The 20920-nt window shown below is 28.1% G+C and overlaps 3 protein-coding genes, 1 long non-coding RNA gene and 1 pseudogene across 4 annotated transcripts; 1 reads left to right on the top strand and 4 right to left on the bottom strand.

The window, feature by feature from the left end:
- Positions 1-41: 41 nt before the first annotated feature.
- LOC145180494 (BTB/POZ domain-containing protein 8-like) lies at positions 42-1602 on the bottom strand. The gene has a single exon (XM_080055392.2). It carries the CDS (start codon positions 1600-1602, stop codon positions 205-207), a length of 1398 nt encoding a protein of 465 aa, XP_079911518.2. The 3' UTR covers positions 42-204.
- A 1592-nt stretch (positions 1603-3194) lies between these two features.
- Positions 3195-4080, bottom strand: LOC149891168 (uncharacterized; annotated as a pseudogene).
- A 2344-nt stretch (positions 4081-6424) lies between these two features.
- LOC149891167 (uncharacterized) lies at positions 6425-11137 on the top strand. Its single transcript, XR_016450802.1, has 3 exons — positions 6425-6564; positions 10753-10813; positions 11012-11137. It is a non-coding gene; the product is annotated as an uncharacterized LOC149891167 (long non-coding RNA).
- On the bottom strand, positions 9612-19231 carry LOC145202418 (xaa-Pro aminopeptidase 1-like). Its single transcript, XM_090082153.1, has 21 exons — positions 19056-19231; positions 18844-18907; positions 18341-18445; positions 18216-18256; positions 17973-18024; positions 15608-15751; positions 15050-15145; positions 14840-14921; positions 14250-14394; positions 14048-14092; positions 13684-13770; positions 13550-13600; positions 13394-13452; positions 12949-13026; positions 12655-12726; positions 12334-12394; positions 11968-12142; positions 11512-11657; positions 11249-11296; positions 10011-10061; positions 9612-9857 (listed from the first exon to the last, which is right to left on the bottom strand). Exons 1-21 carry the CDS (start codon positions 19167-19169, stop codon positions 9738-9740), a joined length of 1836 nt encoding a protein of 611 aa, XP_089938279.1. The 5' UTR covers positions 19170-19231; the 3' UTR covers positions 9612-9737.
- A 177-nt stretch (positions 19232-19408) lies between these two features.
- Positions 19409-20893, bottom strand: LOC145199696 (zinc finger HIT domain-containing protein 3-like). The gene is made up of 4 exons (XM_090082154.1): positions 20701-20893; positions 20028-20059; positions 19754-19885; positions 19409-19665 (listed from the first exon to the last, which is right to left on the bottom strand). The coding sequence occupies exons 1-4, from the start codon at positions 20781-20783 to the stop codon at positions 19481-19483; spliced, it is 432 nt and encodes a 143-aa protein (XP_089938280.1). The 5' UTR covers positions 20784-20893; the 3' UTR covers positions 19409-19480.
- Positions 20894-20920: the final 27 nt, after the last annotated feature.

Genomic DNA, 20920 nt, shown 5'->3' with positions numbered 1-20920 from the left:
TAAATAACTATTTACAATACTATGAAAATGAAGAACAGATATTTGAAAACTTTTTAAATTAACATTTATAAGTTTGTTGTTATAACTACCAGTGGTCTTAGTTGAGCCTTAGACACTATAAAATCAATCCTTTGCATAATATCCAAAAATGTGTATGTGTATTGTGCCCATGATATACATATAAACACTTAAACACAGTTATAGTTATGAAACTAAGAAACCAGAATTTTGTGCAAACATAAGCTTTGTCTCTTCACTTAAGTTTTTCCAATATGGAGCTCTGCAAATGCCAAGGAAGTTCTTGGCTGCAAATTGTTTTAAAAGTTCATTAAGTTTAGAAGCAAATGAACTACAAAGCTCATAACCTTCAGATTCTTGAGTTTGCTTTAGCACATTCAAATAGTTATATATTTGAACTATTCCTAAATGAACAGCTATACAATTTTCAATGCTTAAAAATGTTTTTAATGATGAGATAACAAAATCCTGTGCCATCTCCATCCAGATAAGGTTTTTTTTGTCATAACACACAAGTATGAAGAAAGGCTGTTTTGATATTTTCTCAAAATTATCACAAACATACTTCAAACAAAAAGAATCAAGATCAGAGATTAAGTCTCGTGTTTTATTAGCCCAATTTGTAGATGGTAAGGTCTTGATTAACTTGTTACAAAACTTAAGATGCTGCAAAATATTGACAGCAGAAACCGATTCTTTGATTTTCTTGATAATTAATTCTCTTGTTGCTTGTTTACAATTATTAAACTCTCGGCTAATAAAAACACTAGCATAATATTTAACAAGCCAATTAAAACATTTAGCAGAGAGGTCTACATAACCATAAAGCTCAGATAAAGAAATTGCATGGATAATTTGTTTCACACAAATATTACACGGTTGGTGAAAGAAGTGACAATATTCAAGTTCCAAATGAAATTTTACTATTTCCTTTAATCCATTAATCATGAACATGTCAGCAACAAATGCTAATTCTGATAAGTTGATATCTTCAGGAAGCTGTATTTTAGGATTGTACAAGAATTCAATAACCTTACGGAATGTTGATATTGATATTCCACTTATAGGGATAACATCTTGACTGGTTTCAAGCCAATGACCATTAAACATAATTTCAAAGTACTCACAACGAACAGACAAAATACATTTATGACAATTCACAATATCATCATTTATTTTAAATGCTACATCAGAATGCACAGGTGAATGGAAAAGTGATGCTATGTCCACTTCATGATCACTAACAAAATCATTCTGTTCTTTTTGTTTATATATATTTCTTAAAGACTTTTGCTCAATTAATGGCATGCTTTCTGGAAAATCAAGAATATTGTGGCCAACTTCATTTTTTAAAAACAAAAAATCATATAAAGTAGGAGCTAAACAGAGTAAAACACACTTATGTTGCAATTGTATATCTTCTTTCTCAATATAAACGTCCATATCAACGTAATTTTTAAAATACTTCAGTTTTTGGATATCTTTCAGAAAGTTCTTTTCCACTTCTGACATGAGGTGTTTAGCTCTTAACTCTTTTTCTGAAATAAACCATGCTTCATTATCCAAATTTTTATTAAATGACATCGTGTAATGATTTAGGTAAATATTTGCTATTGATGCAGAAACTACTTTAAATGTCAGTTATATAGTAACCATATACTTTTGTATACTGTACATAACATTATAGAATGGTATAAAGTTGTATAAACCATTTCTTATTAAAGCGTTGTATTTACTAAAATGTGCATCCTCCAAAATTAGTCTCAAAACCACCTAGTATCTTAGTTACCGCACTTAACAACGAATCTTTCTTCGTATTAATTTAGAAAAATTAACTCGTCCATAAATATTTGATGGTGATTTTACAAAATGACGTTTGGATGTCCCTTAAGAGAAGGTATTCTCTATTTTTAGATTTCTAAAGTTAGATTTAATAGACCAAGTAATTTTTAAATAATTATTTAAACGCGTTAAGTTTTTACTTCCTTGATTAAAATACGATCGCTGCAGATTTTCAACGATCGCCTTTTAATAAAGACAGAATGCTATTATTATAAAATTAAGAACGTCATCACAACAACAGCCATTAAATGATCGCGTGCACATTACTACAAGTAATGGTATTATAATCGTACTTTCTTTTCTTTTACAATTGCTAGATAGGAAAATATAAAATTAAAATAATTAAATCGAGTGTTTAATTTGAATCGAGTTAAATGTAAATGTTGAAACCTCAGAAACATCTGAAAAATAAACGGTATTAAGGTGGTAGTATGATCAAAATTCTAAAATCGTTTTTTTTAACCAAAAAAATAATGATTTTTTCAGATAATATTAAAAACTGCATAACACATTAAAAAAAAAAAAAAAAAATTCACATTTGGACCCATTTTTTGGGTCCCGAAACCTAAAAAAGTCAAAAAGCACTGCGATAAATATTGAGACAATGGTAGACGCTATAAAACTCAAACTTTTAGTGTTTACTTATATCAAAGAACTCATGGAAGCAAAATTATAAAGTTAGCTTAATGCACCAAGGAGATACAGCATATACAACTAATGGGTCAAAATTTACCCTAAAACAAACCCCTTTTGAAGCCCATAACTCTGCAAAAAAATAATGTTAAAAAAATTTACTGCTTCAGTGAGTTCATCATATATGTTATCATATACGTTATCATATATGTTATTATAACTGTACAAAATTTTAAAGCATCATAACAAGTAGTTCTTAAGTTATTTATCGCAGCGTGCTAAAAAAAGCCATTCTATGAAATCAGCAATTTAATACAGTTAACATTGAAAAAAACAAGTTAAAATATCAAATAAGCTCTCATTTTGTTTCTAAAGATTTTTAATCATTCCTCAATGTATAAGCAGTAGCAAACTAAGTTTTTCATGAGTTTTATTTAAGTTTTTAAGTACCATACAGAAGTTGATATCCTTGTTAAGAAAACTAGAAAAATTTTAAATTAAAAAAAAGTATTTTTAAAAGCAAAAATTATGGTTACCAAATTCAACTTTTTAAATTAAAAAGCTTTATCAACTGGGGAATTGAAATAAAATAAAACTCTAAAAACTTTAAGAACCATTCTTTCTCTTTCTTCATCTTGATCACTATAACTTTTTCATTTTGCCCTAATTTGTTTCCGACGTTGCTTTACTTCATCAGATTTTTATGCTATATTTTTAATTTTTTGTCCTCTTTGATTGCAAAATGTAATACAGTTTTTACCAGGATTAATACCAAGCTCTAAATAAACTTTTAGCATACCAGCTAATCCTTCATTGAAATTTCTTGTATCTACTACAATAACAGTTACTATACCATTAAAGGGTTATATCCTCGTTTCTGCCATGTACCATCACAAGAAACAGTAATATCTGAAATTCAGTATCATCTCTTACTTTAAACTCAAGAGCTGCATTGGTCATCGACTGTGCTGCAATATGTTTGTATAACAGCTATACTTTATTTTAAACATCATTAAATGTAGCTTTTTGAAGTGGAGGTGGTAAGTTTAAAAAACCACATAGTTTTTCCAATGCCCTTTGTCCTTTTACAATTTCATGCAATGCATTTACTAAGTGTGAAACTTATATCAGAAGATTTCTCAGAAGTTTTACTTGAAACTTTTTTACTGGTATAGAACTTCGTATTCCATAAACACTCAGTGCAACTCAATAGCAACAAAGAGCTTAAACCTTTTTTATTTTTAAGATCTATATTCATGTTCATAGACTTGCTCTCACATTCAGGGTTCCATCTAAGAAAAGAACTTGTACAATAATATCAAGATCAATTAAAACATAGGTAGACTCATTTTTATTACTTTGAGGTTGTGGAATAGCTTTATTATTGGCAATAACATTGCTGGTTGATGCTGTAAAGTTAGATAAAATGCTTAAAGCATTTCTCTCAATTAATGGTAATTCTTTACTCACAAAAATATCTTCATTTTGGAAAAGAATTGGCAAACTTGATTTTCCAGAAGTGCTTTTTCTTTTTTTAAACACTCTGGCGGCACCAATTTTTCTTCTCCTCAAAACATCAGTTTTCATATTGAGCAATTAGAAATAATATATTTTTTTGAAGCTATAATAAATAATTTAAAAAACAACAATAAATGATTATACTCAGGCTATATTCAGCATCAATAACTAAAACAGATAACGTTTGCATTTAAGTCACTTTACAAATATGACAAGAAATAAAGTGATATCAGCATATAAAAATGCTGATTTTGTAATTTTTAAGGCAAAAAAGAAGCCAAGTATCACAGTATTTTCTAAAAACTTAGTATAGAAAATACTTGCATAAGGCAGTTCAATAAGAATCAATACATGAAGTTTACCTTGTTGCTGTGCCGTTGCTAAGGAGCAATACTTCATAGTACTTTTTTCAAATGAAAAATAGAGGGCTTTATGTAAATTATATTGGAAAAAAAATGGTCTATCATTTTCAGCATGAATAAAAATCCCAAGAAAAGTTATTTTCAAAAAATGAAAAATTTTGATATTTTTGACCATGCTACCTTAATCTTTGTTCAGCATCGGAGCAGGGGGTTTGTTGGGTGAGTGAGGGGGGTTAGTGGAAGGTTAGGTGATAGGTTAATTAGGCTGGTGGATGGTACTTTACTTTTTTAAGAAGTGAAAATTTGAAGTAAGTGGCATTTTTAAAAGTAATTTTTTCTTCTTAAATAAATTCTAAATTTTAGACCCCCCATCCTCCCCGCCCCTTTTTTTTTTTCTCTATCTTAAATTTAGGCTCGATCTGACGTTGATACTTAAAGCTGCATTAAAGGTGTCGTTTTAAAAAAAATTACATATACCGAAGAAGAAATTACTTTAAAAGAATTGTTTAAATAAATTATTTATTCTGCACTCGTCATTTTCAAATTTACTTATGATTTACAATAACTTTACTATATGTTAAAATTTACCAGTAAAAATGATGAGTTTGATAATTTTAACACGTTCACTTACCCATGAAACATTGCAACTTAATGCTCATTATTTTTATAAGGAGCTTAAAACGACACATTAACAAATGTATGAATAGAACTTATTGGATCATATTTCAAATTTAGCTTACTACACAATTAAAAAATTATTTGACTTAAAACTTTTTTTTTTAATCCTCGGACAGCTACGAAGAATTTTATATTTTCAGTTTTTCCGATTGCTTAACATAACATTATTAGTATTTTTCTTTACGTTTTTCCTTATTTTATTTACACGACTTAATTTCATACACTTTTAAATGCCTTATTATAACTTTTTTATAATAAGGCATTTAAAAGTGTATGAAATTAAGTCGTGAAATTAAGCTGAAAATATGAGCGAAGATGTAAAATATTATATGTATTGGAGTTAAGGTACTAAAAGTATTTTAAAAGTTAGGGGAAAGGGTGCTGTAAGGAAACTCTTATATTGAAGGGAGCTGACCCAGTTCGGATCACCAACCAATTTTTAAGTACTCATGGAAGTTAAATGATCCACGTGTTAGCCTAAAAATACCGGAATGGTTGTTTTTAGATTAATAGACTTTTAATCTTTAGTGTTACTCAATATCTTTATTTATCTTTATATATTTATCTTAGTCATTAATTAAATTACTAGTTGCGCTATGTAGAAGTTACAAATGTGGATTCCCCTACAGTAAATTTGAAAGACGAAGTAATTTCCCGTACATATCACTGAGGAAAAAATCAACAAAAATCTACATTTATATCATAATTATTACAAATTTTTATTTTTAATTCATTAACGAACCAATTATTTTCAATACGTAAGTCAATTAGTTAATAATTACTCTTTTAAGCATGAAAAGCCATTGTTCCCTTTGTTTATTAAATTTAGATGATGGAGATCAAGTAGATAAACAAAGTAAATAGGTGCACTCACTTTCCCTGTGTAAAGACAATCGCGTAATAAGCATTAAGCACAAGATAATCGGTATCTAAAAGTCGGTAACGAGAGGGATGGTATCGAATAGCGTGGTATTGCCTACAGGCACTAGATAATCGATACTGAATCTAGGTTCTCGTCTTATATCGATACGATACTCATAGTATATTATAACGCGATTCTGGTATCAAAGTTATCGGTTAAATCGGTATCGTTTCGGTACTGATGGTATCATTTGGTATCACAGCTCGGTTCTTCACGTGAATCTCTATTTCATTTTTGTAAACAATTAGCAACTTGAAAAAGTATATTTATACAACAGCTGAAAGTTTTATAATTGACTCATATAGCATAATTGAAATTCTCCAAGATCTTGTAGTATCGTATGACATCATGTTTATCATTTAATGTCTTATATGGTATCGCAATTTCAATTAACTGCGTGGTATTGCTTCCGTGAATTAATTTCTCATATGGTATCGCAGTTTTAATTAAATCTCGCGTGGTATAGTAATTCTTGTCGGGTTTTTTTTTTTTCGTTCCGTGTTTGATATTCAACAACTAAAGTAAACTAGTCATCATTCATCATGCCTCCTACAACATCTTTAATCTGGGAACATTTCAACAAAAATATAGGTAAGTAGAGGTTAAATTAACTAAACCTCCAAAAATCTTACTTGTATTTTGTTCATAATAAACTTATAGCTCTACATTTTAATTTTTTATTTCTTATTAATATCAAACGAGACTATTCAATACCATACGATTCTTTTTATTATCGGTATTGTGCGGTATCGAATCGATACTGGTGGTATCAATATTAGTATGTAAGCAATACCAATGTCGGTTATCTAGTGCCTATCAATTATTTAAGTCAATACCGATATGACTGATACCTTTAATACCAGTATCGCGTGATATCGATATCAATATTGTAAGGTATTGTATCGATACCAAACTAGAACCGAGACTCGATACTGATTATCTTGTGCCTATTAATCATAAACAAGATTGTACGGAAACTACACCCTAGGCTCCTCAAAAAACGTTTTTCTCGCAGCAGTTCCTTGAAAGTAGGAAGGTGATAACTAAAAATCTGGACAAAATTAGAAACGGTATAACTTTTTAACAGATTCATCTTTTTTAACAATTTAAAAACTATAATAACAAAAAGCATCTAAATAATAAAAATAAACAGATTTATAAGTTTTTCATGCCATGACGACGAACAGTGTCTACTTTTGTAAATGTGGTGGCAGCAAGCCGATGTACACGTTCTATGTCGATTCTTTTAATTTAAAACTCTTTCCGATTTTAAGGTTGCCTAGGTTTTCAGCTTGCCAGTTTTTGTTGTACACTAATCTCTTAAGTTCAGACCGAAAATCTTCCATTGGACGTAACTCTGGCATATTGGCAGGATTATGCTCTTTTGGTACAAATTCAATTTTTTTTTGCTTTAAGATTTGTACTTTACGTGAATAATGCAACGAAGCAAGATCAGACCAAAAAAAAATATTTTCATTTTTATGATGTTTTTCAATGAGTTTCTCCATTTCTTACAAGATATTTTGAAATATAAACATCTTAATTGACTGCTTGGCCTGACGGAGCAATGTACTGCTGAGAGATTCCCTTTGTAGAGAATGCAATCCAAACAAGTCATTTTGGCTCAAATTTGTATTTTCTTTTTAACCTTACATCATTTGGTGCTGCATTTATGTCAGAAGAGTAAAATCCAGCATTTCCGGAAATATTAGTGTTGTTCAAATAAAAATACGATTCATTGTCAATAACAACAATTTTTTTCCGAAAAATCGAAATTAACTTGCGGCACTTTGAACGAACAGCTGCTTTTTGAGCCGGTGTTCTTTTTGATGTTTTAGTTTTTTTTACGATGAATGCTGGTTTTTTGGTGAATAATTTTACATATGTACGGTTGTGATACATGAAATCGTTTTGCAAAACCACGCTGTGAAATACCATCCTTTTGATCAATCGATTTTTTAAGGCGCTTTATCTCTTTTGCAAGCATCTTTACTTTTCTTTCTGGTCTTATATTGTTCATCCGGATGCAAATCCAAAAATGCGTTGGGGAGAACCTTAATGAATGGGACGATTATTGAATGGGACAAACTCAGATTCTTATACTAGCATCGATGTAAGAATATTCAAATTCCTGTAGCAAAAAGTGATAGAAACAAGAACTCAACTGACCAACTCATCCATCCTATTGCTCTATGACCGTAATGACAATGGATGTTATTGTGTTTTCGAATGTAAAAAGTAATTTAAAAAATTTTTTTTTTTCTGATTTTGCAGCAATTTTTGAAGTTATGGAAAATAAAATTCCATGCTTAAATAGATAGCAATCTCTAGTACTACAGTGATTAAAACATTCAAGCTTAATCAATGGTGTTATTGGTGTGACTAATCATTTTTGGATAAAGTGATGCGCATATTGAATGGGACAAAGTACTACCTATTGAATGAATTTAATGAAGTATTATTTACAGCTCAGCAGAGGGATGCTGAGCTGTAAATAATATTTCGATTTCGTGTCTTGCAGAAACAGCTTTCACTTAAAGCATAACGATTTCCCCACGTGACAATTTTTATTATTTGAATAATTCTCTCTGTGTTGATTGTTCGTAAAATGACTGGACACCAGACTTTTGTTTTTCGATTTTTTACCATTAATAACGATTAAAGTAAGAGTTTCTGCATAAGTTGTTTAGAGTAACTCTAATTTAAAATAATTTTTATGCTTAGACATAGAATTTACAGGATTTCAGAAAAAAATTGCCATACCTCGCAAAGCTTATATTATTTTGTTTTAAGAGATTGCACAGAGCTGCTTTTCAATTAAAACCGATTTAATCTGATTAAAACAAATTTTAACCAACAATTTTACTTATGGAGTGTAAACAAGTCACTCCGAAAACCTGGCTGTTTTAAAAACATAAAGAGTTCATTTTTAATAAACTTCAGAAAATTAGATTTATTTTAAAAACAACTTTTACAAAAAAAATTTTAATTCTAATCGTTATTAATTGTAAAAAATCGAAAAACCAATCTGTCCGATCTCTAAAAATGACAGATGTTAAAACGATATAACTAATGATTGTGACTAAAGTATGTCTGACCCGGTCCTTATCCTAACACTAACTCTATTATTAACCCTAACTTTGAGCCTATGTATTAAAAACGGTGTAGACAACTCTAAAAGTAAAAGCTGCCATGAGTAAGTGACTGTGTATAGGCATTTGGGCAGAACTTACAGTAGATTTTTTAAAGAAAATTGTTGTTATTATTATTATTATTATTATTATTACTATTATTATTATTATTATTATTATTATTATTATTATTATTATTATTATTATTATTATTATTATCATTATTATTAAAAACCAAGGCTGATAGTGATTTTTTCTACTTTATTATAACGAAAGGAAAAAAGTTGTTCCACCATCGTCTATCCTTAAAAACTTGAAGTTGTTCAATAGCCGTGGTCGGTTCTACTTAAACGAATAGTTACTGGTCAACTCTAAGCAGTACTTAGACTTGTCCAGTATGTGCCATCAAATTGGGTAGCCGAGAGGTCACATAAAATGATTGTTTTGTTTGCTTCTATTTTTTCATAAACGCTATGGCTCTTCATATGTGTTTTTAAAAATAATTACTTTACTATTAAAATATATTCATAAATAATTCTTTAAGTCAATATTTGAAATACATCTAACAAATTTTTCACTAAAAAGATTTTTCGTTTTTTTTTTTTTTTCTTCATTTATTTTTAATATTTGCACTTATCCAAGAGGTTCAGTTTGGATTCGTAACCATTCCAAAGTCTCTGTTTTTCCATCGCTGATAAGCAGTTCACTAAGATTTTGGTACACCTCTTCGTGGTAGTTGTTCAGCCAAGTTATCTAAATAATTCAGATGCATATTAAATGAAGCAGAAAATCTGAACATTTTTTATTTCATTAGAAATGCGTTAATTGCGCACGTTATAAAAAAGATAGAAGAGTACATCATGCCAAACACGGCGTTAAGATCTTATTGCTTTTTAACAAACTGACCTCCTCTTGAGTTAGCATATTTGGAACTAGAAGCGTCTTCTGGATTGGAACCTAAAACATCAAAATAAAAAAAAATAAAAAAATACACTAAGGTAATGTGTGTGTAGTACAAGTATTTTAAGTCATTATAATTATTTTCAGGATCACATTTACTTCATATGAGTGTAATTACTTCCAAAACTACGTGACATTCAATCAAACTTTGAAAAGTTCAAATATATGTATCAGACGTTCAAATTTTATAAAAATTAATTTTTTTGATTCAAAAATCAAAACCGTAAGTTAACGTTTTTAACAAGATGAAGAGCTTTTAACAAGGTAAAGAGCTAAAAGCAAAGAGTGGTTGATATCCACCAAAAAGATGAATCGTCTGCCAAACATTTTAATGAATTAGATAAAAATATAAGTTTAACAGTATAAAATCTGTTCATATAAAGTCCAAGTATAAAGTTCAGTATAAAGTCCCAGTTTTTCCTCTTTGGAAGGTCACTTTTTTAAAACCAACGTGATGACATCTTTCGGCAGGTGCCAGGTCGAAAGATAGAATAGTTAATAAAGTCTATAGGCAAAATTAATCTATTGCTGTAGGTTTTACATTAGTTATAAATAAATTAACATCAAATACAGACACTTATTTAACACAATATAAACTTGAAAAACAAGCTTTTAATATTTTTAATTTTTTTAATACACAACTTTTAAATTCTAACAGGAAACATTTTTTTTTTTTTTGTAATTGTAGTTCAGCATCAAATTTGTCAGTTTTTTCTAAATGTTTCGAGTGATCTTGATTTTTAAAAAAGGTACTTTCTCTTTCTGTTTTATGTTTACTTTACTGCGTTTTTTTTTTTAAAAAAAAAAAAAAAAAAAAAAAAAAAAAACTCTATCTTATAAAATCAGACGCTGGTCCAATAAAAATTTATTGTGCAAGTGACTGGCAAATTCCAGTATGAACTTACGGAGAATATTGCCTTAAATACATTTCTCTCATATTATTTCAGAAATATTGCAGTAAAGCACCAAGACGAGATCCAATTAGCTTATTAGTGACAAGCAGCTTTGGCTCACATTTTGATTTCATGGTGTATTGGAATTAGCAAGTCATTCGTTCTTAACGCTTTTCAGTGGTAAGAACAAATCTGATTCATGAGCGTGTGGTATTTTTATATGTGAGCAAAAAATAAACTCTTAATAATATTAGAAACTCATATTGCAACAGAAATAAACTATAATCTTACCATTGTGACCGGTTGAAATCCAAGAAAACCTTTGTTTTGAAAATTGTACTAAAAATTGAAGTGAGGAAAACAACTCAATCATCTATATAAACATTTTTATTATTTACAATATTTAACAAGTTACGTATGTTTATATATATATGTCTATATATATATGTCTATATATATATGTCTATATATATAATATATATATATATATATATATATATATATATATATATATATATATATATATATATATAACAAGAAAAATAAAATTAGACCTGCAACTGGACATCCTTTACTAACAAAACATTTTCTATTCGAATTCCAAAAGAACCACTTTCATAGTACCCTGGTTCATCTGTAACAAACATACCACTTTCTAACGGTGGATCATCACTATTTCTAGGGCTAATACCAATTGGTCCTTAAGTTAAAAGAAAAAACACTTTCCTTAAGCATTAGTAAATAAAACTAAAAAAATCTGTAGTCTAGTGATATTTACAATTTATAATTGTAATTTGTAAAATAAAGTATTTATAATTGTAATTTGTAAAATAAAGTATTTATAATTGTAATTTGTAAAATAAAGTATTTATAATTGTAATTTGTAAAATAAAGTATTAACTTCAAAAAGATTAAAATTTAAAAAATGAATTGAAAATAAATGTTAAAGAATAATCAATTAGTAATAATAGGTTTATAATTATTTTATTAAAAATAGAAACCATCGAAACCTTCATGAACATTTAAAAATGCCCCAACACCATGACCAGTGCCATGAGGAAAGTCTAATCCACACTCCCAGAGTGATTTACGCGCCACGACATCAAGTATATGACCACGAGTTCCTTTCGGGAACGTCATCATAGCTAATTGTACATGGCCTTTAAACACTCGTGTAAAGCATTCCTAAAAAAAGAATCAGATCTCATATATAAATCTCCATTTACAGAAACTTTATCAAGTCGATCGAGATATCGCAGAGGCTTCACATAATGAGGAGCAATCCTTGGTCACACCACATCCAACAAGATTCCTCATCACTTCAACAAAATTATTATGCTACTCGTACAAGACAAGAAAATTTTATGAATAAAAACCTTTTGATACTGAGTCGGAACTCCAAGATGTATTGTTCTCGTTATGTCCGTTGTTCCATCTCTATGAAACAAAGAAATAGTAAATAAGAGCACTTTTTTACGAGAGAAATCACATTTTTTTGAACAAACTTAACGAAATTTTACGAACTAATAAAAAATATATTAAATTAATCAAATTAATCACAGTAAAATCAACACAATTTTTTTTTGCCTCGATTCTCGTGTAAACATTTTAATTAAATGCCAAATATATCATTTGAAATTTTAATAGACTTTTTTAACGAAAAAAAAAATACAATCTACAGACGCAAAAGTACACACAGATATTGTGCACCAGAATCACACAAATACATTTCTTCAGCTGAAATGGGTCTTGCGCTTTCTTTTGATGCTCTAAAGAAGTTTTTAGCATTTTTTAAACCATGTTAATAAAAGTGGTGATCAAAGTAAAAGAACTAATATCAGTTTCTAACAAGCGCTTCATGGAAACCAGTTTCTAACAAGCGCTTCATGGAAACCAGTTTCTAACAAGCTCTTTATGGAAACCAAGGCTGTAATGCAGTTAGAAATGTAGTTTCTCATTAATGCAATTAACCTGGGATGTACTTAGCAAACCTGTAATGAATAATCGCTCCATTTGGTCCGCTTCCAGATATAGTTTCAAATGAAAGACTCACAAAATGATCTAGCTCTCTAAAACAAAAACAAATAAAAATTCTTTTTTAATCAAATTTATAAATATTTGTAAAAAGTTCTATATTTTAGAAACAAGAAAAAGAACCAAAACATTTCAAAAAACTTACAAATAATTTAAAGACCACAAAAAAAAAAAATTGCGCAACTAAATTTTCAGGTTATGGTCCCTGCTAAATGTAATATCAAATAAACAATTTTGTGAATCGAGTTTTAAGTTAAAAACTTTGAAGAACCACGAAAAAACTTTGAAGAACCACGAAAAAACTTTGAAAGAAGTAAATAGTCATAAAAAATGAAATCTCAACACCAGATAAAATTCTCATTCAAGATTTTATTTAAATGAAGACACTAAAGAAAAACCTACTTTCTGAATGATTCTAATTTATTTGCACCAGTAATCTCATCAACATTATTGAACTTAATCTAAACAAACCCATAAAATCAAATTTCTTAAAACAAAAATATACACCAAAATATAACCCTTTCCACAATACTTTATTTAACATAACTTGTTATACACCTCTTTTTCTAACCAACATAAGTATTCACAAACAGCTATTCCATCTCGTATCTAAATGAAAAATGAAAAATGAAAAAAAGCTGAACAAGAGAGCGAGAACTACATCGAAAAAAAAACAAGTAACTGCTGCTTACATGAGCGTTTTTCATGCCCTTTATTTCTGTTTCGTTTTTCACTGCTTTAGCTGAACACACTGGTGAAATATCGGTGCACAATTGAGACTAGAAAAATTGAGACTAGAAAAATTGAGACTGGAAAAAGTAATTTAACTTTTTTTTCTCACTTTCACTTTTAGTTAAAATTCAGTGATTTGAAAAAAAAAAACTGTTTGCACTTTGAGAATAAATTACAAAAATATTCCGTTGCTTTACAGATAAACAGGAAAAATGAAAAGCACAAATCAAATAAACTGAACTCAAACTGGATGTAGTCATATAGTCATAGTTCAATAATAATACACAATAACTTATAAAAAAATTTTCTCAAAACAAACTGTACCTCTGGTACAAGGTTAACCAATGAATAACTGGATTTGGAACTGATCTATAATTATAATAAAACTAAAAACAATAAAAGAAAGCTTCTAAATTGCTTTTAGGTATTATAAATGCTAATTAACTAATTACATGATATACAAAAGTACATCATGAACAAGTGATCAATTCATTCTTACATTCTACATAATTATCAAATGAATTACCCATATCTTTTTCCCATTAGAAGAAAGCTCCTTCAATTTCTCATTTATAGCATAATAAGAACATATATCTAGCTTCACATCAGGATCATTTACTTGAAGATGATTCTTTATTTTATCTGTCATTCTTTTTTCATCAACAAACAAACTACAGAAAAAAAATAAACTAAGGTACTTATTTCATTTACAACAAATGTTAATCTGCACAAAAAGCTAAATGCTCATATAAGAATTAAAGTTTGAAACATTTTATTGAGAATTGTATCAAGACTTTAAACAAGAGGGTCCTTTGTATAAATTATTATTATGATTTCCTGCAAAAAATTGAGTGAAATTCTCCAAATTAAAAGAGTTAAGACTTAAATCAATGATTTCTATCCCATCATTTGTCTAAAATGATATTTTTACTTTAATAATGTGTTTTTCTTTCATTAAAGAAAATACTAAAACAAATTAAAAACCTTGATATGCCAATTTATTATACCAGTTGCATTAGGGTATAGTATTTCTCTTTTGTAAAAAGGTTGAAGTATTGATATAAAAGCAATAAAAAACAAAATTATTTTATGTTGGAACTATTTTATTTTACTTACAATGTATTATCCAAGGTAACAATAGCATAAGACATGAATATTGGATTAAAGCTTACATCTGAACCACGCATATTAAACAACCCTATACAAAACATAAATAATGCATTTTACAAATATTGAAGGGTAAAAAAAAATCAATTTTAAGAGATAAAAAAAGTTAAATTTTTTTATGTTGTAATAATTTTTATTATATATTATAATTATACTCACAGGCAACCTCATCAAGAGCTGATATAACAACAGCATACAGGCATTTTGCTGAAAGTATTTTTTGTAATTCTTTGACTTTATCCTGCCATTTTTTACCTGAAATAAAAGATTTTAAAATAATATGCAATTTTATAACAAAGGTGAATTTTGAATTTAAAAACTTTGACAGAAAAAATTTTGATAATTTGTTAATAAGCATAACTAAAAATTTTTTTTACACGGAAATTGAAAAAAAAGAAAGATGTTAAATTTTAGTAATGAGCTCTGTACAACCAGGACTGATGTTGTTTATAGAAAAAAATTTTGAAATTTACATGTTACGAGAAAAATCATGTTAAAAAAGAAAATACCATTTTTGTAAATGCAGTGATTTTGTTTCAGCCAATTACTATTCAAGATCAAAAGATATCAAGGTAGAAATTCTAGTTTTGTATCACAAATTCAAAGTTAACCATTTTAAATGTTTTTATATAAACTAAGTAAACTTGAAAAAAAAACTAAAAAAAACATGGTTTTTAAAAACGTTCGAAAATTCTGGTAAACCTTTTGAAAATTTACCTGAAAAATGATCTCCAAGAGCTAGTAACGGTGAAGTTGGTTCATCAGGTTTTCCGTATTTGCCCCAAACTAAATCAACAAGATTTTGATCAACTTGAACCATGGTTTTGCCTTTCAACTCTTTTGCTAGTATTCTCCAACAATCTGAAAAACACCATCTTGTTACGAGTATTTTAAAATTATTATGAGATATTCTATAAGAGAGTGAGACAGGCATACAAAGTCACCATCACTGGATTTCTTCATAATTTCTCAAAATGGTCAGCTACATCACATAGATTACCTTTTTTTATTTGGTGACTATCTTGGTTTTTGTATTATTTTTGTTTTATAGGTTTTTGTACAACCATACATGTGATTAGACTTAAAATTTGCATCTGTGTAGTTTTTAAGATAAAAAATCAAATATGGTTATTTTTCACAAAAACTATTGGAAATTAGTCAAAATGGGGATTGTATTTCACTATTAGTTTCTGGGAAAAGGTAATAGACCTAGGAGACCTGGGAACCAAGATGGCCTTCTTTTTCTTTTGTCAACTTTCTTTTTCTTGGTCAAAATACATATTTTGAAGAACATTTTAGTGAAAAATTGGCTGTGAGTTTTTGTGGATTTATTGTAAAAATATAAGAAAACTTGGTGAAAAAATGGTTTAAAGAAAAATATTGTGGGTATGTGTTTATTATTCCTTTTTCGTAACTGATATCAGAAAATTTATACAAAAGTCAACCATAACTAAATCAAGGAAACATAAAGCTGAAAAAGGGACATTAGTAGCTTCCAGAAAAAACAAATATTGTTAGATTTTAAGCTAGATATCATGGGTAAGGTGGAAAACCTTTATTGGATCAGTTCATTCAGTAATTGCTAGGTAAAAAAGATTTTGTATGAATATCAAAAAATCAACATGCATCAAAACAATTACTTCAATCCAAAATCCAAAATATTAATTTCCAAAATATTAATTTCCAAATTTGCTCCACTAAAGGCAAAAAAGAGCCTATCCATTAATCCAATAGTTGAATCCTGAAATCCAGAATGTTGGTAATTATGTAACTGCAAAGTTGTTACAAAATAAAGGAACAATTAAAAAGAGTATCAAAATCAGTTGTTACAAAATTAAGGAACAATTAAAGAGGATGACAAAGCTGATAAAGATGAAACAGTCGAGTACAAATAGTAAAGTATAATAGATAGAGCAGAGCTTTTAAGCTACACATCTACAGTGATAATGATGATCAGTGATGAAGGTTATTTCATAAACTTTTTGTGAGAAGCTTGATATCATAACATTCCACTCTTAAATTACTAAAGCATGAGCTAAATATTTGAATAGGCTAAAATCATCTCTCTAATGAAAATATTGTTTTGAGTGATTTTGCATAAAATTTCAAATTTGTCATACAAGAGAAAATCTCACAATTAAATGTTAAGAGTCTCCTAGCAAGAGGAATTTAATTTACCATTCAACTGTACTGCCTCAATAAAATATCTTCAAAAAATTAGAACAGGAATATGTTATGTTTTAGTGGGTTGGCTTGGTATTAAATATTGACGAAAGCAATTAAGATGTCTTTGAGAAATTCATGCATCCTCATTTACCCAACACTTTTTTTCCAAGCAAATATAATGATGAGTTCCTAAACCTTATGTCCTAATTATGCTAAAAACAGTTGTCTTCAACAACAGGGTGAAAATACCAGACACAGATGATTCAAGAGTTTTCTAAAGAAATATTTTCTAACATCCAAATGTTTTTTTTTTGTTTGTTTTTTTTCTAAAATCTGTTTGAATATTTATAAAAATACTCACCTCTCAATTTTTTACATAAAGGTTTTATTAACATATGTATTTTCTGTGCAAATTTTCTGCTTGATCACATGTTTGATACAATAAACCTTAAAATAAAACCACAACAAAAACCAAATGGCCACCAAATGAAAAAAAAAAAAAAAAAAAAGGTGATTTTGAAGTCATATCTCAAAAACCCAATGGAATACAGCACAGAAGTTTCACAAGGTAATCTATATGATGATGGTGATCATTTTGAAAAAGCATAAAGAAAATCTGAGATAGTGAATTGCATGCCTGGAAAAATTTTCCCACTTTATCATGGAATACCTCTCATAAGAAGCTTTGATCCATTTTTAAAAAAATTTTCCCACTATCATGGAATACCTCTCATAAGAAGCTTTGATCCATTTTTAAAAAAATTTTCCCACTTTATCATGGAATACCTCTCATAGATCCATTTTTAAAAACTTTGATCCATTTTTAAAAAAATTTACAAGTAAAAAAAAATATAAAAAGTTGAATGATATAATATAACAATTTTACAAATAAAATTAAAAGAAAAAAAAATATAACCCAGTGAAACAAGGTTTGGGTCAACACCAATAACTGCACCATCTGACAAGTTCTTAAAGTAAAAAGATGGAAACACTTTTCAATATCATAAATTAGAATTAAATACTAAATTAGATTTCTAAAATTCACAATTTCAAGGTATTCATAGATTTTTTAAAAATATTCAAAATCTCTGACTTACTGCTAAAATAAATATTTAATTTATTTTTAGAAAGTTACTCTTCAAACTTGTAAGAAGTTTACCTTGCTTAGCCATTCTTCTTGCTTCAGAACACCAGGAAAACCTGTTTCAACAAATAAGTGTTTTATCTACCACAACAAATAATGTACACATAATATAATATTATTATAAAATTTTAACAAGTTACCATCTCTCATAAGAGTCCAATTTTCATCCAACTCCTTTTCTGCTTGCAGATAATATCTTCCATCTGTCCATAATAATGCTTCATTTTGGGTTACTACACAGGTACCTAATAAAGTAATAGTAACTTGGTAATAGAACAGTTTGATGGTAACAATTTGCAAAACCAGTCTTTTAGTTTTAATGACCAACTGTTAAAAATGATAAACACCAAAGATTGAATTTTAAAATGAACCTCACCAAAAACATAAGAAAATTATGCAATGAAAATGCTTTTTTTTTTCTCTCCAAAGTTAAAAAAAAGATTTAAAAAAATCTTTAATCAAAAAGTTAAACCAAAGTAAAGAAAATTGTTTTTTAATGGAAAAATTTGGTGCAACATTTATTGGGAGCTTTTGTTCTCAAAAAAAATGCAACTTATTTTCAATGGTCAATGAATTAGATTATTGAATGTAAGTTTTATTTTTACTTAAAAGCAAATAATATGTAAAAGTAAAACTAAATAACCTGATGATCCTGTAAATCCTGAAATAAATTCTCTTCTTTTATGACTTGGAGCAATATACTCACTCTAAAAATGTTTACAAAAAGATTGTTGCTAAAACTCTTAAAGATTTCAATTTAATACGAGCATCTTAGAAAGCTAATAATTAAACAGAAATGGATTACAACATCAAAACTAAATACGCGAGAAGAATTTCAAATAAAACAGTTTGTACCTGATGATTATCTCCTGAAGGAATGATGTATGCACTGAGTATCTCTGGAACAAACTGCTTGTTACACATCAACTGGCGCAACTGTTTTAAAAAATGACCAGTGGGTTTTGACATTTTTATGTTTTATACTTTAAAGAAAATATTCCTTTAATTTGAACAAAAAACAAAAACTTATTATTCAGATTTAAGGAATAAAAAAAATTTTAAACAAAAAAGTAATATTTAAATTATTTTAACTTTGATAAAATTATCAACAGCATCATTCAATCCATTAAACATCATTAGCTTACTTAGTAGATTAAGCCTACATTTGAAAATTCTATATACATTACACTGCAATTAAAAGTGGTAGGTCACTCACTATCACTACCCTTTAGTTTACTATGTAATATATCATACACAAATATATGACAAGAATGTCTATTTCAGTTTATTTTTATAATGTCTGGTGGCTCTACAATAGATAAACACTGATCAACAAACTCAGTAAAAATAGGAAGCTGCATTGCATTTTCTAGATGTTTCTCTGGATTTGTTGATGTATCAATTTCCTTTAATATATCTTTTAAATGCTTGTTTGAAAGCATTTCTTTTAGACGCTGTGAAGATTCTAAAATTTACACAAAAAAAAAAACAGAATAAAACAAATTGTTATAATTCATTATTATAAAAAAACTTAATAAATTAAAAACACTAACCTAATTTATGTAAAACTTCCGGTTGCAGCATACTTTCTGGTTGCAATGAGTCAATTTCAATTTTTTTTTCTGTTGTATCAACATAACCAATTGGATTGATTATTTCATTTGATACTTTCGAAGAGCACAAATCTTAAGGTAAAAGGTATTTTTTAACTATTACAAATGCTCTCATACAGCATGAGAGTATTTGTAATAGTTAAAAACTACCTTTTAGTTGAATGTTTAGCAATTAAAGTATTACAAAAGAAAAAAAAAATTAAAAAAGATATACCTTTATGTCCTTTGTAGCAGACCAATGAGCAGCTTAAAAAAAATTTTTTAACATTATTTCAGTTGCTTTTCAAACTTCAATTTTATTCAGAATCATTTCACTTTTGTTGCAGATTTATAGCGACATAAAAGAAAAAATATTTCACTGAAATATTTGTAACATGGTTGTCCAAAAAACTAATCATGGTACCCTTACAAAGTTTATACTGTATAGTAAATTAATTTGATTGGTTGAGGTTCATAAAACAGTTTTTTGATGTCAAAAACAGTTATAAAATTTATTTTGAATTCTTATGTTTTCCCAACAAATAAAACAGGAATTAAATTAAATGTAAAAAAAAAAAAAAAATTACAGCTATAAATTTGGGACAATAATGAAATTTAGAAATTGTTTCAAATCTCTATTTGAATTGGCAGGGTAACATTAAGAGATTATTGAGCTAGTTTTTTTACATGACTTTAAGGACCACTCTTTTGTATAGCTGACTATAATGAAAAATGTGTTGAGGAAACATACTTTATGTTATATTTATTATTTGAGAAATAAACTTTTGTAATTAATTCAGTCATTAAACATATGAACTAAAACAACTTATATGTCTTTGTAAAAATTATGATTAAAAATACAAAATTATCAAATTTGTATGCAAAATGGGTTTTCAATCGGTACTTACTAAACCAGCACACATTTTGGACATCTGTATATAGCATCTTTTATATTGCACACACCACAAATGCCAGAAATCTTACAAGGCATAGTTCACACTGAGTGAAATTTAGTCTTTAAGTAAAACTTTTTACAATATGGGTAATTTTAAAAATTTATTCTAATTTCAGCAACATATCAACAGGTGACAAAATGAAAAAAAAATTCAGAATAATTTATAAGGCTAT

The sequence above is a fragment of the Hydra viridissima genome, unplaced genomic scaffold (assembly GCF_058129835.1).
Source record: "Hydra viridissima isolate aposymbiotic clone 2 unplaced genomic scaffold, HvirCarnegie_v1 scaffold_3, whole genome shotgun sequence".
In the NCBI taxonomy this organism is placed as follows: Eukaryota; Metazoa; Cnidaria; class Hydrozoa; order Anthoathecata; family Hydridae; genus Hydra; species Hydra viridissima.
This window is presented reverse-complemented; position numbering and strand designations above follow the sequence as displayed.